Genomic DNA, 15,845 nt, shown 5'->3' on the forward strand with positions numbered 1-15,845 from the left:
AATATGGACAGGACCAAAATCCCACAGATACTCCAGGAATAATTCCTTTTCCCCACCTCCCCGTGTAAAACTAATCCAATCCGAGCAGAGCTGCATTCAACTCATTTCTCACTCTATCAGCATGAGTAGTTCATGCTGTTGTGCATTTCAACTAAACACTTAGAACCCTAAAACTTCCAGGTCTTAAGGTAGGGTTATAATAAATATTTGAATATGGCTTGATTTCTACTTTAACTTCAGCTTGTTTGTGAACATTTAAGTTTTGAGAGCACAATGTACTCTTCATAAGAACTTATAACAGCTGTCATCTCCGTCCTCCTGGATGTGTTTCCATATCTGTATTGGACAGATGCCCCATCATGTTCTCAGACTGTTAATCTTGTCGGATCAATTTCCGTATTACTGACTGCTTATCAAGACAGCGCTGTCTCTGTCAACAAAGGGAAGATGACTTTGCTGCTTGTTTTCACACCGTGATGATCCAATGCTCGATACAGCCTATCACTACAGGGGATTAGCAAAGCAGCGGCGGACATGCTTCTTAACAGCAGCTGCTTATCCTTCTCCGGACGTGTGGATGTGTGGTCTGTTCAATAAGTTATCAATAAATCTTGGCATATCTAAAACTTTGGAAAAACTCTGTTTTTAGCCACAGATGTGTTTTCTCAAAGTTCCTCAGTGTTGGAGATTTAAAGACCTCTCAACTTTTAGTTGAAGCCATGTTACTCGTGTAGAGAGCCATATGACCAGTTCATTATTATTCATAGAACCGCTCATCGTAATGTAAGCCGCTTATGGCCTTGCTTGAAGTGGCAGTTTCTGAGCATGAGTTTTAAGCTTAAAATACAAGAACATCTTCTAACACCATTCCTGTCCATACAGTGATCTTTTCGGGTGATCTCTCAATATTTAGGTTTACGTTTACTTTTGACAAATGTGACTAACTAGTCATATGGAAATTGTAAAACCAACCGAAGCATTGGAGGTGTGATTTAAGGGCTTTGCTCTGCAGGAATTCCCAAACTATTTGGTTGACCCCTATTTTTGGCCCCTAACTATTTTTTTCTGTGACCCCAAGCCTTGACCACGCTAATTCTAGATTAACAATTTTATAATTCGTGTAGCATTTGAACATTTTATTATGTCAGTAACACATCCACTATAGTTGGAACATCAGAGCCAGAACGTCCCTGCCTGTCTGGTTTCCAAGTCGAATTGTAAAGTGTTTAACGATTTCATACACAATGACTGCCTCAATTTGTTTCTCTTTAAAACTACCTGCTGTCAGAGAGTTTGTGCTTTCCACTATGTCATGGGCTGCGTCTCAAATTGAAAACTCTGACCTTTAATTCAAAAGTATTTACTAATCTAGACAATCCGGAAGATAAAACGGACCTTTTGGTAAGCTTGAAGGTGACATGAGAGGTTTTTAAAATTCATACACTAACTGAAGAATAGTTATGTTTTTTTATTACAGCTCTTGGAGCTCTTCTTAGGTTTCATATTATCAGCATGGTATGGTATGTAATTTTCAGACTTACTGGAGCATGTTGCAGTTCTCAAGAATCATGTGTTGATGAAAAGCTCCTTACAATCCAGCTGTTGTGTTTGATCATGGAGACAGTTTTATCTGTGTGCTCACCTTGAGTTAGCAGCCTAAGTAAGATGTTTAGAGAGAGGGCTTTTTGAGTATGTAGGCAGTTGAGGACTGAACATTGAAGGGACAACACCTGTGTATGTCCTTGAAGCTTCAATAGAACTATTCCTCTTCTCCAAGTTTGTGCCTGCTTACATCTTTATTAATAAAGAAAGAATAGTACACAAGTATGCGATTTGAGACACAATGCTAGTGTGTTTAGTGGATGTAGATGCACAGGGAAATGTGTCCATACTGCTATAAGCAGTTTCCACACCACCCTGTGCTCTCAGTTTCAGAATCAACGATTTTAGCTGAGCTGCAAACTTGTCCACACGACTGCATTTTAAGAACTGATACTTCCTTCAGTAGTGTAATGTGATTAATAGTTTTATTATTTTGCACATTTATTATATTATTTTCTTCTGTTGTTGCGTGTAGCCTAAAACAGCATTGAAGTTGGAAATTTTTGCTGCACAGATAAATGGCACAGATCATTATAAATATAATACTGTCCTGAATGAGTTTTTTTTTTTTTTTTTTTTTTTTTTTTTTTTTTTTTTTTAAAAAGAAAAACAACGTCTTTTTGAAAAAGATGACTAGTCAACTGTACAATGAGGAGGTACCCTCAAATGTACATGTGTAGTACCTGTAGTTTGTATATTTCATCAGAAACTTTTAAAATGATTTACAGGTAGCCACTATTTTACCTTAAGTTAGTTTTTAGACTACAGCTCTAAGTGTACACTACATGTACCTTCCCAGGTTAAAGATAAATGCTAATGGTGCAAAATATGTACCGTTGAGGATACCACCCTAACATCTAGAAAAGGTGTGGGTCATTACCTTTTTTTTTAATTTCATCTGAGTTCACGGTCCAGCAGTTCTGGCATACAAACTCTCAATCTTAGGGTCACTAGATTAGTACCTTCACTTCTGAGCTGCTGTCCAACACTGTCAAACTTTTTTGCAAAAAAAAAAAAAAAAAAAATTCTGCAAAATGCTGACTTTTCTTGTACAGCATGCACCATTAATGACAGAAGTAAATGGTCATGAACTGTTCAGACATCTGGTTAATGGTAAAATTTCATCATCCGCTCTGTCGGCTAAAGTCATTCACTCGTCTCTCTTTTCCCCGAGGACGACCAGCTTCCTAGAGACCTGCATCACGTCCCATTTGGCGTGCGTATTAACAAGCTACGTCTTGGGGACATAGTGCTCCTTAGAGAAATGCGCTCGCTTCCAGTGAACCACACTAATGCCAATTAGCTGGAGTAGCTTCTCCGTGTTGCGCACGGTCTCCTGGCAGGATGTCAATGGCTTGAGAGTTCAGGTTCCTGATGAGTACCGCTCTCTAGAATAGCTTATGTTTCACTGCAATTGAATCACCATCTGGCTGGGAGCACTCATTAGCTTTTTTGGTTTTTGGATATATTCTGCTGTTTGCTGTCGCCAGCTCTTAAATGAACGGTGGCTGGTTTGGCAGGGTTTTTATTTAATGAGCAGCATTTCCAAATGCAGTATTGCTAACCAGTTTGCCCACATCTCAAAGCTGAGGGGAGTTTTCTTTTTCAATAACAGATGGCTTTCAACAAAAAACAGGGCTTTTTTTTTTTAAACATCCCAAAAGTTTACACTAAAGGAAAAGTGTTCACTGTGATATTTCCACTGTGTGTTTATTTTCATGGAACCCCTATAGATTAGTGAAATTGTGCTGTGTGTAGTTCTTGCTGTATCCTAATGGAGGTGCTGTCTCTTCATACTCCAGCCTGGTTCTCAGACACATCTGTTCTTTTAAATTATTTCAGGAAAATAAGCTGATTAACAATTAGAAAACCACATCTCGCAATATTGACTTAAGTGGTTGATTTGTTCTTGCACTTTGACGTGCTGTTTCTGAATGACATATTTACATGTTCCAAAATGGCAAATGCACAAGTGAGGCTCTTATTTTAGGTACTTAATATTCAGACCGTGTTAACATATTAAGATGCTTTTCCCATTTGCCGGTAATTGCCCATCTAAAGACAATAGAGATTGTTTAATTATGAGGAAAAGAAAGTGCCTAGGACAGAATGTGGTCGTTTCTTCTCGCAGCATTGATCCGTTTCTGCTTCAAAATAGAAGCTTTTGTTTTCTTTACTTTCCATGAGATTTGCGAGACAAAAGAGTTCATGATGCTGAAAAGCAGCCTGATGACAATCTATTAATCAATACACCGATAACGCAGCCTAGTCGTCTTTTTCAAAAATCTTTTATCTTTGAAGCTTTTGTTTTAACCCCTAGAGAAACACTTCTGGTAGATAAAGGAACTTGTGTGTGTGTGTGTGTGTGTGTGTGTGTGTGTGTGTGTGTGTGTGTGTGTGTGTGTATTTAAAGGAGTCTTATTGTTGCCTGTAATTTCATGTTCAGGTGAATTGCTGTAGAGAGTAAAAAAAAAAAAAAAAATAGAAATAAAGAAATAAAAAAAGTAAGTAGGTCATAAGTATGTAAATAAGTAATTCAAAATTTTATACAACTGTGTCAAAGATTTTGTTTGCTTCTAGGAAGTTGTTTTGATTGTAATGTCAGGGAGCATTTTGTGTTCGAGCATGTTGTAGGGTTGATGGGCATAAAGCTAAAGGCAGAATGTGATAAAACCTGTTAGTGTCTCAGTGGTCTTTGCTATGCCAAAATTTCAGTTTCAGTTGGAAGCAAATAAACATCGACTCATAAACCTTTCCATGCACAACAAAAAGTGAAATTTGATGTATTTCAGTAATGCTGTCTCTGAAAATTATTCATAGCTGGAGTAGGTTCAACAACCCGAAAGAGGAAAAAAAAAAAAAAAAGTCCTCGTGATTGACTTTTACAAAACCAAGAGTTTATATTTGCTACATCGTTTAAACTTAATGTACTTCCTGGTGGTGAAACTATGGCATATGCTCCTTAATACACTACGCACGTTGGCCGACAGGACTGACTGACAGAACGATTTTTGCTAGGAGGATTAATTAGCATGCATGAGTGATAGATCATCATGCAGGTTTGTGGAAACACTGACAATACCCAAGCAAAATAAAGTGGAGCATAAAGCCATCATATCCTGCATACTACAGCCTGTAGTTAAACATGCTGACTGAAAAATAAAGCTACTATCCAGAATTGAATAGCTTTTACGTGCAATGCGAGATGAACACGCTAGAGCTGTTAATGTTCACCTAAAATATTCGCAGATGACTTGCTGACTTTTTGTTGTGGTGCCAAACACAATTAGACGAGGAGGTTTTACTGTAGCTTTTACGTGCCTGATAGGCTAGCCAATAAATTTTTACTGGTTTATTTAAATTATTGCCCATTCTGTCAAAGTTCAACAGCCTCATTTTATATTGTTCGTGATGGCTGATTCTGCCAAATCTGTGATTCATGTGAGTGTGTTGACCAAAAGTGTTGCTTAGTAAAGATTTGCTGAACCTTTGGGGGGGGGGAAGAATGACAGACTGGCTGAAGGTGAACGTGAAGAGTAGCAGAATAAAAGAAAAAACATCAGGACTATGTGAATCAGTTGAAAAAGATGCTGACAGCTTTGTGGAGAAAGCTGAGAATGCAGCAGGGAGTATGATAGCACAACTAATAACTAAATCAAATTCACTGACAAGATAGGAGGAAAGAAAGTAGTGTTGGTGAAGCTGGACAAGCGCTATGGCAGATCTGATGAGCAACAAACCATGTTCATCAGTATTCTATTTATATACAAGTTAAACCAGTGAAAATACTGGCAAGGAGTTAGAAATAGCACTTGCGCAGACATTATTACATGTTTATTTTATCGTATTTAAGTTTATTTGGGTATGTCGTGGTGGGATTATTTTTCATTTGGTCTTAAAAAGTATTCATTCGATTTTAAAAAACAATTTTTCCTACCGGAATGTGGACTATGTTTCTAATTATCGTTGCCACCTGTGTGAAAACCTGCTGTCTGCAGTAGATTCTACTTTTTATATTTTTTCTTGTAACTCAGTTGTTTTAATTGCACATCAGTAGTGGAAATGATGTTTATGCCGGATCAGTCAGTTTAGTATCGGTATGTATTTAATACAGTAGGGAATATGGAAGGCCATTTTAAATTCAGGGAATATACCCCCGTACCTCATCCGTCTCTCTGGAGTCCTGCGCTCGCTGTTGCACTTTTCTCTATCTGACTTCTATTTCTTACCAATTATCTGGATCACCAACATGGCAGCAGTGAAGTAATGATTCTGCGTCCCTCCGGACTGTTAGTGAGCCGTTATGAACGCTGTGTGTGTGTGTGTGTGTGTGTGTGTGTGTGTGTGTGTGTGTGTGTGTGTTTTGCCCCTAATGGCTCCTCGCTGCTGTCTGTGTTGGCCCGATGGGAGACCTTGCACGGAAATGTACGCTGTTCCCATTTGGCTGAATGACTGTGACTCATAGTGTTTCCTTGAGCTTTGTTTGCTGGCTGAATTTTTCTTTTTCCAAGTGCAACAAAACAAGACCTGGCTTACATGCTATACTAAACTAAGTATTTATTACTTTTTTATTGCTTCTCATGGCCAATTGTGTAGCATTAGATATGATATTAGTTATATAATATGAAAAGAATAACACACGACAGGCCATGCTGTTAAAGGAATTTCTTCTTCTTGTAACACAGCAATTTGGCAACGATTCCAAAGAATGACGCACTTTTTATACATTTATAGTCAAGTTTAATGCTGTGGAACATCCATGAACCAAGTTAGTTCCTGTTATCACTTGCGTTATACCAGCTATAAGCAGACCTTCTCTTCAAGTTAATAAAACGGAGAGATTTTTTGCTGCTTTAGAAATGATACTATACTACATAACATATTTTGAATGCATTAGAAAGAATAAAGTAATAAAACTGATTACAGAACAGATTCTTGAAGCTCTGAATATTAAAATAGTTTGTATTCGAACACAAATATCAGAATATTGGCTTTTACATTATGCTACAGCAGAGAAAACTTATTAACAACAGCAACTATTATTATTATTATTATTGTTATTATTATTGTTATTATTATTATTATTATTATTATTATTATTACTGCCTCCACCATGTTTGACCATGTTTAATTGTTATCTAAATTTATTTTGTTTTTGTACCATAATAAATTATTTATTTAATTTTATTAATTAATTATTTTAAACTCTACCATCTCCCTCTTTGGAGGACAATAAGGACTTTATTAGCATTATATATACATAGAAGCATATAAATGTATACTATTAATGCCATTCCTAGGAGAGGAGAGATATGCATTTGTACCAATAGTTTTAGCTTTAATAGTACATTCCCATGATCTTTTACAAAATATTACATTGCTACTGTAATCTGTGTATTTACTGTTAACACATGTCTATTTAGTGTATATTCTGCTTTGCAGCAGACTCTGCGGGGGGAAAAACCTGCAATGGTCATGTAAAAGTGTCTGTATAAAAAAATAAAAAACAGACCATCAGCTGTTATGTATGTGCAGAACTTGTTTGTTTTCTTTACTGCATGCCTTGTTTAACCTGTGTATGGAAGTAGAAGCTAATTTATTTGGGCAAACTGGTTTTTGTGATCTTGAGAACCCATATTTGTTGGAGTGGAAATGTTGCTGCCTACGCTACAATCTGCTGCTTCCTTAGTAGTTTGATCATGTTCATCCAACACGTCTCTTCATCACTGGCTTCGTCTCACTTCAGTTAACAAATGCACTGCATCTTCTACTGCAGAGCAGAGTTTATCAGTGTTCTCATATTTATGAGCTGAGGTTGTAGTGAACTACTAGTTTCATGAGTGTGACAGTTCATGTTGTCTGTTTAGTCTTGAGGTTCTTTTAATGCGATATGTGTAAGGAATAAAACATGATGGGACATGCTGTTATAGTAAAATAATAAACAACAGGTTGAAAGTGGATTAGAAGTTCATTCGTCCTATTACACAGTTTACATACACTTTAAGTATCACATGTTGTACCTTAATCCATAAGTATTTGGACAGTGACACAATTTTGGTAATTTTGCCTCTTCAATGGATTTAAAATGAAGCAATCATCAGTGCTTCATCAGTGACTGAAGTGTAGACTTTCAGTTTTAATTCAAGGAGTTGAAAAAATATTGTATTAACCGTTTAATGACCCAGTTCCATTAGCAGCCATACATCCCCATGCCATAACACTGCCTCCACCATGTTTGACAATGATGTGCTATGCTTTGGCTCATGAACCCTTCCTTTCCTTTTCCATACTCTTCTCTTCCTATCATTGATACAAGTTAATCTCACATCAGAACTGGTCAGTTTTTAAAAGCAAAGTCTAATCTGGCCTTTCTGTTCTTGAGTGTTACCGGTGGTTTGCACGAGGTAAACCATCTGTATTTACATTCATGAAGGCATCTCATGATTGTAGACTTTGACAATGATACGCCTACCTCCTCCAGAGTGTTCTTGTCTTGGCTAGATGTACCACATTGTTGATTTGGCCACTGTTTAAGTTTCTGCTATCTCTCTGGTCTCTCTGGTCTGTTTTGTTTGTTAACCCTAATGACAGCCTCCTTCACTTGCATCGACACCTTTTTGGACCGCATATTGAGAGTTTCCATGAACAGTTGCCAAATGCAAATTCAATGCTTGGAATCAACTCCAGACCTTTTATCTCTTTAATTTCATTTGTCATGAAATAATGGGGAAACAGGCCGCATCTGGCCATGATCTTACTTATCAGTCGATTGTCCAATTACTTTTGAGCCTGTGTAAATGGAGGGACTCTGTTTTTAAAAAAAAAAAAAGAAAAGAAAAAAAGCCTGTAATTCCTAAATGATTAGTGCAGGATTTTTGTTAAACCCCTTGAATTAAAGCTGAAAGTCTACACTTCAGTCACATCTTGATTGCTTCATTTCAAATCCATTGTGGTGGTCTACAGAGGCAAAAGTACAAAAATTGTGTCACTGTCCAAATACTTATGGACTGATAACTGATACAGTTACATTTAATGTCGTGGAACATCAGTGAAAGTTAGTGCCTGTTATCGCTTATGTTCTAGCAGCTATAAACAGTCGTTCTCTCAGCAACCTCTGATTTTTTTCCTCTCTCTTAAAGTTAATAAGGCAAAAAAAAACCAAAAAAAACTGTAACTTGTCATGTTATGGAGTAACTGAAAAGTGCAAACTCCTCTGTCTCTAAGACTTTTCCATGGCAGAAAACTTACTGACTGTTAGAAAGTGCTGACACTGCGGACTCCTCCCATAAACGTTAAACATCTCCTCACAGACATCATCACCATTTCAACAACTCTACCTTTTTATTTATTTATTTATTTATTTATTTATTTATTTTTATTTTTTTAAATAGCAACATTTTAAAAATCCATTTATTAGTCTTCGATTATGTGGAGCGTCTGCCAGACAAGTCCCTGTGTAAATGCCTACTATAGAAATGATGTCTGCAACCTTGCAGATGACATTACTGTCATAGCTGCTGTTTATCAACAATTAATCAACACTTTCTGACCAAACAGAATCAAGAATTCAACAACATAGTAGTATAATGCTGCTATCAGATGCTATATTATTATTAGTAGTAGTAGTTATATAGTAATAATAGTGTTATAATAATGATAAAGGTCATAACTCGGGACCTCCTGACCTTCGACTAGGAAAAAACAAAGAAAATGTCCCCTCAACTCAGAATTCCAGCTCAGGATGGTCTCCTCATCCCCCGAGTTCAGCAAGTGATGTCAAATCAACATGGCTGCTCAGAGCATCAGCAATAAATAAAGTAGCACCTCTTACTTTCAAATAAGTTGAACAGTTTTTTCCTAGTATTTGCTTTAAATTAGTTAACATGCATACTTGTTCGCTTGTTAAATTTATTACACTGATCATACAGATCGCTGTTTTGAGGAAGTAAATACATCACTACTGTTAGCTTGATAGATTGTTACTAGGAAAAGACTAACATGGAGGCATTCATGTTTTCCCGCTTTGTAGCTCGAACACACTGCGGTCAAAAATGTCCTAATTTCCGATGTCCCACTTCCAAGTTAAGTTAAATGTAGCATTTGTGTAAACAGTCCAGTGGATAAACACTGATGAAAATGATTTGTGTTTTATAGGATTAATAACCAAGTAGATAAAAAAAAAAAAAAAACCCATACTGTAGGTGTTTAAACAACTGAAGGCATAAATGAATTAGGTTGCAATAATACAGTGTACATCACAGACAGGTTTAAATAAAGATGAGGTTATAATATCTGACTCAGTAATACTTGCCATTAACACCAAACAGGGAAACAAAGTAACACCTTGCTTTACTGATTTTTCATATTATTAATGTATATTCCTATATTTTCTTTTGGCAGCACAAACACATTTGATCATAAAGATAACCTTAACATTTGACCCTCGCCCGCTGTTCTGTGTGTTTGCAGCTGACGGCGCGCTCTTTACCAGCTGTGCAATCTGACGAGCGACTCCAGCCTCTGCTGAACCACCTCAGGTAATTGGGATCATCAGACATTTTTCAGCTCCTCTGATTTACAGCTCTGCTATTTATCATCACTGTGTTGTCACTGCTGTTGCAATTCAGCAAGCTTGATGTCTTCTCGGGCAGTTTTTTTTTTTTTTCTCATTCTGTGATGTGACAGGAAGCTTTTAAAATAAATGGCATAAATATCATTACAAAACGTCATCTTTCTATAGGAATCTATTTTTTGTTCAACTTTTCTCTCAGTTGTGGCCAGTTGCCATGGTACTGCTTGTTACTATATGAGTATAGGACATTTATTTTAGTGAATTGGTCTACTCATTCTCATAGCTAGTAGTGTCATTTATGACACTATCATACTGACAGATTAGCTATTTTGGGAACATGCATGATTTTATTAATGCTTCCTTAGGAACTACCTACCCATTTTGCAGTAATGGTCTTGATGTTAAAAGGCGTTACAATTTCTGTATCAAAGCCTCCTCACATTAGTTTGAAACTCTTGTCTGTTTAAGAAACACACTGCATGTATAGCTATAATACAGGGGCACTTCTATCACTATGTTTGAGTTTATAGCTGTTAATTTTTACATACATTTGAGAAATGGCTTTTTCTTTTTTTTTTTTTCCAAATCCATTTGCTTACATCAAGCATCAACTGTCTTTTGACCGCAAAGTTTGGACAGGCGTATTTTAGGTGTAGGTCATGGACTCGCGTTGTAGATTTTTGTTTTTTTTTTTTGCCTTAAAGTTTTGAATAGTATTTATGCAGTGAAATCTGTTCAGACGGCTCTAATAGACACAGCATGGTCCTTCAGTCCACTGTCAGAGCAGAAGCATTGAAGCAATAACGACCTCTACTGCATCTTGTACAACTTCACTTCATTTGTTTTGTGATTTGATTTTTTTTTCCCTTTTGTTCTTTCTTTCACTGTTTTTGTGCATGACTTCTGCACAGTGAGTGGTCAGTGATTGGTCCAGAGTGTGTAAAACCCGGCTGTTCTGACTGATGTGACTGACGTAGGTGGATATTAAAGGGCAGCCGCTCCACAGGCGTCCACACACAAGGGTGTCTTTTCTCTCTCATGTGGAGTAAAGGAACAATGGCAGTGTGCCTGATTGGCATCACAGCCAGCAGCCATTTCAATTGTTATCCAATTAAAGCAGCTGCAGTTCCCTGAATTCAGCTGCTTTAATTGAATTTGTCTGTGGGGACACACAGGCAGCGGTTTGAGGCTGAGAGACATTGCTGTTTTTGCTGTGTGTCATCGCTGGTCCGGCCTGATAAGACACTCGTTTGACCCTCAGCAGTGCGAGGACGTGTCCAATAGGTTCAATAGGAGGCTGTTCTCACAACTGTGTGTGTGGATTCAAATGTTTAGATACAAATCTATTGAACTTCATCCATTTCAGTTGGCCTCAGTAGGTCTTGTGTGGCTGAATACTAGTACTACTGGCCAAGCAAATATAGCACTGCATTATTCGGTTGAATGCAAAAGTTTGCATCCCCCCATGTTTTTTGATTGAGAAACATAAAATATGCGTTGATTGATGTACAGTTTGCGTACAAATAAAAAGAAATTAAGACTGAAATGTGGATGAATCCTTCAACAATACAGTGAATATTACAAATAGATCTAAGAGAATCTAAAGCAGCTTTGAGTGTACAAAGAGGTTGGAGGTAGTTATAAAGGCAGGGGTGCTCATGCAAGATAATGGAGCATATTCAGAAAGTTAGCAAATTTTTGAACTAACGTCATTTTGATTGTTTTACTATTAATATATTATATACAATTAGAGTATTTTTGTTACTTGTTGAAGGAATGTTTAGAAGAAGCTTTATTGTCATTGTAACATGTACAGTGAAATTTTGATCACACTAAACGTTTTCATAGGTTCCAACCCTGGGGTCATGACCCCACATGGAGTTACAGGAGATTTTTATTTATGGAATGTTTAATAATAATTAAAACTGTCAGGTTTTTAATATTAAAGTTTCATTAGCCTTCATACATATTTATTATATGAACGGATATTTCCATGTTATGTTTGCTAAACCAGTGCAAGAAAGCTCAGAAATCAATGCTCCACACCCTAACACATGGCCCAAGATGCTTTTAGTATAAAATTGGCTTCTCAAAATATCATGTGATATGATCTCCGTGAACCCAACTAAGCCAACAAACCCAACCATTTTCTTGCACTAATTTATGGGACGGAGGAATCAGTGCCCTTGTGTGTATCGGATCAAAGTTGTGATCAAGGTTTGATCTAGGTAACAGCTGAGATGAGACAGTTATGTCTTCTGAGTGTAATAAGCCATAGCGTGATGCAGAAACATAGTTCTCGCTTTGTTTTTGTCATTTTGTCTTAAAGGGAATATAGACTTTTGCACTCAACTGTAGTTAGTATGTTTGCTTTATCCTGAAGTGTATATAGACTTTTGCACTCAACTGTAGTTAGTAGGTTGGCTGACTTGCTTTGGTATGCTTTGTCCTAAAGGGTATACAAACTTTTTCACTCAACTGTAGTTACTATGTTTGCTGGTATGTTTTTTTTTCCCCCTCCTGGCTTTGATTCGGGTGAAAATCGTGATTTGTATTTGAATCAAGAGAAAGTGCACTCAGCTTTAGACAAATGCATCTCATTTGTCATTCAGTTTTATGTTGTGCTGTCAAATGTGTCTTTTCCTGACAAGACTTTAACAAGAATTCATCTCTTTCCAAGGCAAAAAAATAAAATGGAAAAATGCTTGGTGAAAATTGTCAGTTCCAGTTAGATAGGCCTGGCAAATAGTTCATCACTGTGAAGCCACAGCAAGTGGAAAACCAGCGAGTTTATCGTGCAGTTAATTAGTGGCTGCTGCAGTGTGTGTGGTAATATTGGTAATAAAATAAAGTAAGCAATAACGCACAACCGACCTTAAAATAATGCATGCATTATATTTGTATAACCATACAATCTGGAGCATTTTATTCCACTTATACCCCTGTGATTTGTGCACGATTACAGTGTTTCATTTATTAATGAACATCACATCTCGCATTTTAACTGTTTATAGTTAGAGTTAATTTTGTGGGAGAGACAAGTTAGTTCCTGTTCACACCTATGCTAAAGCCTGCCTCTCTCTCTCTCTCGCTCGCTCTCTCTCGATATGATCTTTCTCTCTCTCAGTATGATCTCTCGCTCTCTCTCTCTTCTGTCACTCTCTTGCTCTCTCCCTCTCACTTGATATGAACTCTCTAGCACTGTCTCTCTCTCTTACTCTCACACTCTCTTTTGCTGGATGATCTGTCACTCTTGCATGATGATTTCTCTCTCTCATTCTCTCTCAAACACACACACACACACACACACACAATTACTTTGTTAAACAAAAAAACCTAGATTATGTGGGGTGTTCGCCATGCAAGTCCCTGTGCATGAGCTGTTACTATAGAAACAATAATCAGACCAATCAGATTCAAGCGTTTAATCGCAGTATGATATGTCATTTGAGCCATGTTTTACTGTATTATATAACTGAACCAAATGCACTTTGTTGTCTTTTGGCTTGACCAGCTTATCAAACGCAGTATGACATAATGTCATTTAAGTTTTTCCCATCTGGCTCATTTGTAAGTATCAGTGGTGGCTTTCACTTTTAAAATCGCATTTCTACACAGATGCAAAACAAAATGTAATATAAAAGATACATCTTATCTTTGACCATAATTGACTCTGTCTTGAACGATTTAGCACCCATGGACATCAAACATCATAATCAGACTAATGAGCATGTTCTAAATACTAAATATCTCTGATATAATCTTATTAGAATTATACCACACTGCTTGAATCTTGAATCTGGTTGGTCAGAAGGTGTCGACTCATTTTCTAAATTACAGGTCTATATTACTGCGCTTATTATAATACGTTATTGTTTCTATAGTAGCAGCTAATTCACAGGGACTTCTATGGTGACATTGTTTGTGAGAAGACATTTATTTATTGGAAGGAGTCTCCAGTGTCAGTGCTTTGTAACAAAGGTAAAGCTGTAATTTAGGATATCTGACATGAGAAAGTCTTCAGAACAGAGGTTTTTCGGTAGCATGGCACGCTGCATTTTTTTTTTTTTTTTGTCTTGTTAACATAAAGCGTGAGGGGGAAAAAATAAGGCTGGTGAGGGAACGACTGTATAGCTGCTATAACATAAGGGATAACAAGAACTAACTTGTTTCATGGACATTCCATAACAGTAAATGTAGCTATAATCAGATAAAAAGTATGACATGTCGTTCTTTAATAAGCACATTTTAATTGTTGGCAAATTGCTGTAGTATAAGAGGAATATCCTCTTCAAGACATACTGTTTATTGGAAAATAATTAACTTCAAGGTGGTAACAGTAACTCGCAGTAACTGACAGTTTCGAGTCAGGCAGCATCACACCATCCCATCATGGCTTATTTTCCGATAAAAGCATGTTCTGTTTTGTTTCATTCCTTACATAACGCAAAATCTTAGGAAATGATCATGATATCAACAGTTCTGCTTGGCAGCTGTCTCTGAATCACGACTCCACTAGCTTGAGAGTGTGCAGTATGGAGTTTACCTTTAGGCTAGTTTGAAAGCATTCAGCGAATCATGGTGCTGAAACAGGAGCAACTTCAATAATGCACATGCATTTATTTCCACTGCTGAGCTTTCACATTTAGGAGAGGGGGAAGTGTTCTAGCAAGGTGCTTACCTTCAGAATCTCAATAGGAGCGCAGCTGATATGGGAGATTAACTTGGCTGAAGTCCCAACTGACGAATAAAGAATAGAAATGGTTGCAAAGCAGTGATGGACATTGATCTCAGGGGAGCCCTTGGAGGAGTATGTGAATATAAACAACTGTGTGCATTGTGGGAAATTAAAATAGTCTGCTTGTAATCCCATTATTTATAGTTCCAGTTATATCTGGTGTTATTGTATGCTAGTTTAAATAACTTGGAATTTTTTTTTTTTCCGGTTGTTAGGTGCTTCGTCTGAATGCTCCTTCATTTTAAGTGGAAATTGCACCCAAAATGTTTTGTTTGTATTTGTTGAGAGAAAAATCTTCTGAACTTTTGGAGAGTCCTTATTTCCTGTTGTTTTGATTCACAAGGCTTGTCAAGTAAAAATGGGCTCCTATGCAGTCTTGAAAAATATAGAGTGCCTCAAAAAGCTTTTTTTTCGTTTAGCTTGTTTGTGACAGTTGAGTCAAATATGAAAACTTTTTTTTTTTTTTTTTGGGAGAAATGGCCCTTATTTAAGGTAAAGCTCTTTGTTTGAAAATAGCTTTTTTTTTTTTTTTTCCCACCCTCTGTGCTTTTCCACTTTCAGCTGTCCTATGCATTTTAGGAATTCAATTTTAGCACCAAAACAAATTATATAACCAAAATGGAGGACTGAGATCTGTCTGTAAAATCCAGTGCCCATGGTCAGGAACTCTGGGGGTATACATCCTATATTTTATTGTTTGCACAGACATTTATTATCATTCTTTAAAGTAGCATCTTATTGTCAACAGGGTAGCCATGTACAAGAGACAGAAACCTCAGCACAGGTTTTATTTTTTATTACCATGCTCAGACTTGTCCAGCAATTCAAGACTGGTTGGAAATAGAAGTCTCATTCAATGGATCAAGGACTTTCTAACCAATCATCTGCCCAGAGTATATTTTAAAAAAAAAAAAAAAAAAAAAAAAAAAAAGG

At 36.9% G+C, this 15,845-nt stretch overlaps 1 protein-coding gene and 1 long non-coding RNA gene across 2 annotated transcripts in view; one reads left to right on the plus strand and one right to left on the minus strand.

The window, feature by feature from the left end:
- Positions 1 to 15,845, minus strand: part of LOC128318050 (uncharacterized) — a 43,366-nt gene that overhangs the window by 24,006 nt on the left and 3,515 nt on the right. The gene's annotated exons all lie outside the window — the stretch shown is intronic.
- The window catches only part of prim2 (DNA primase subunit 2), a 66,132-nt gene that overhangs the window by 17,554 nt on the left and 32,733 nt on the right, over positions 1 to 15,845 (plus strand). The window contains exon 8 of the mRNA XM_026945162.3: positions 10,072 to 10,139. Coding sequence (XP_026800963.1) covers positions 10,072 to 10,139 — 68 coding nt within the window. The remainder of the gene's footprint in view (positions 1 to 10,071; positions 10,140 to 15,845) is intronic.

This window comes from Pangasianodon hypophthalmus, chromosome 3 (genome assembly GCF_027358585.1).
Source record: "Pangasianodon hypophthalmus isolate fPanHyp1 chromosome 3, fPanHyp1.pri, whole genome shotgun sequence".
Taxonomy (NCBI): Eukaryota; Metazoa; Chordata; class Actinopteri; order Siluriformes; family Pangasiidae; genus Pangasianodon; species Pangasianodon hypophthalmus.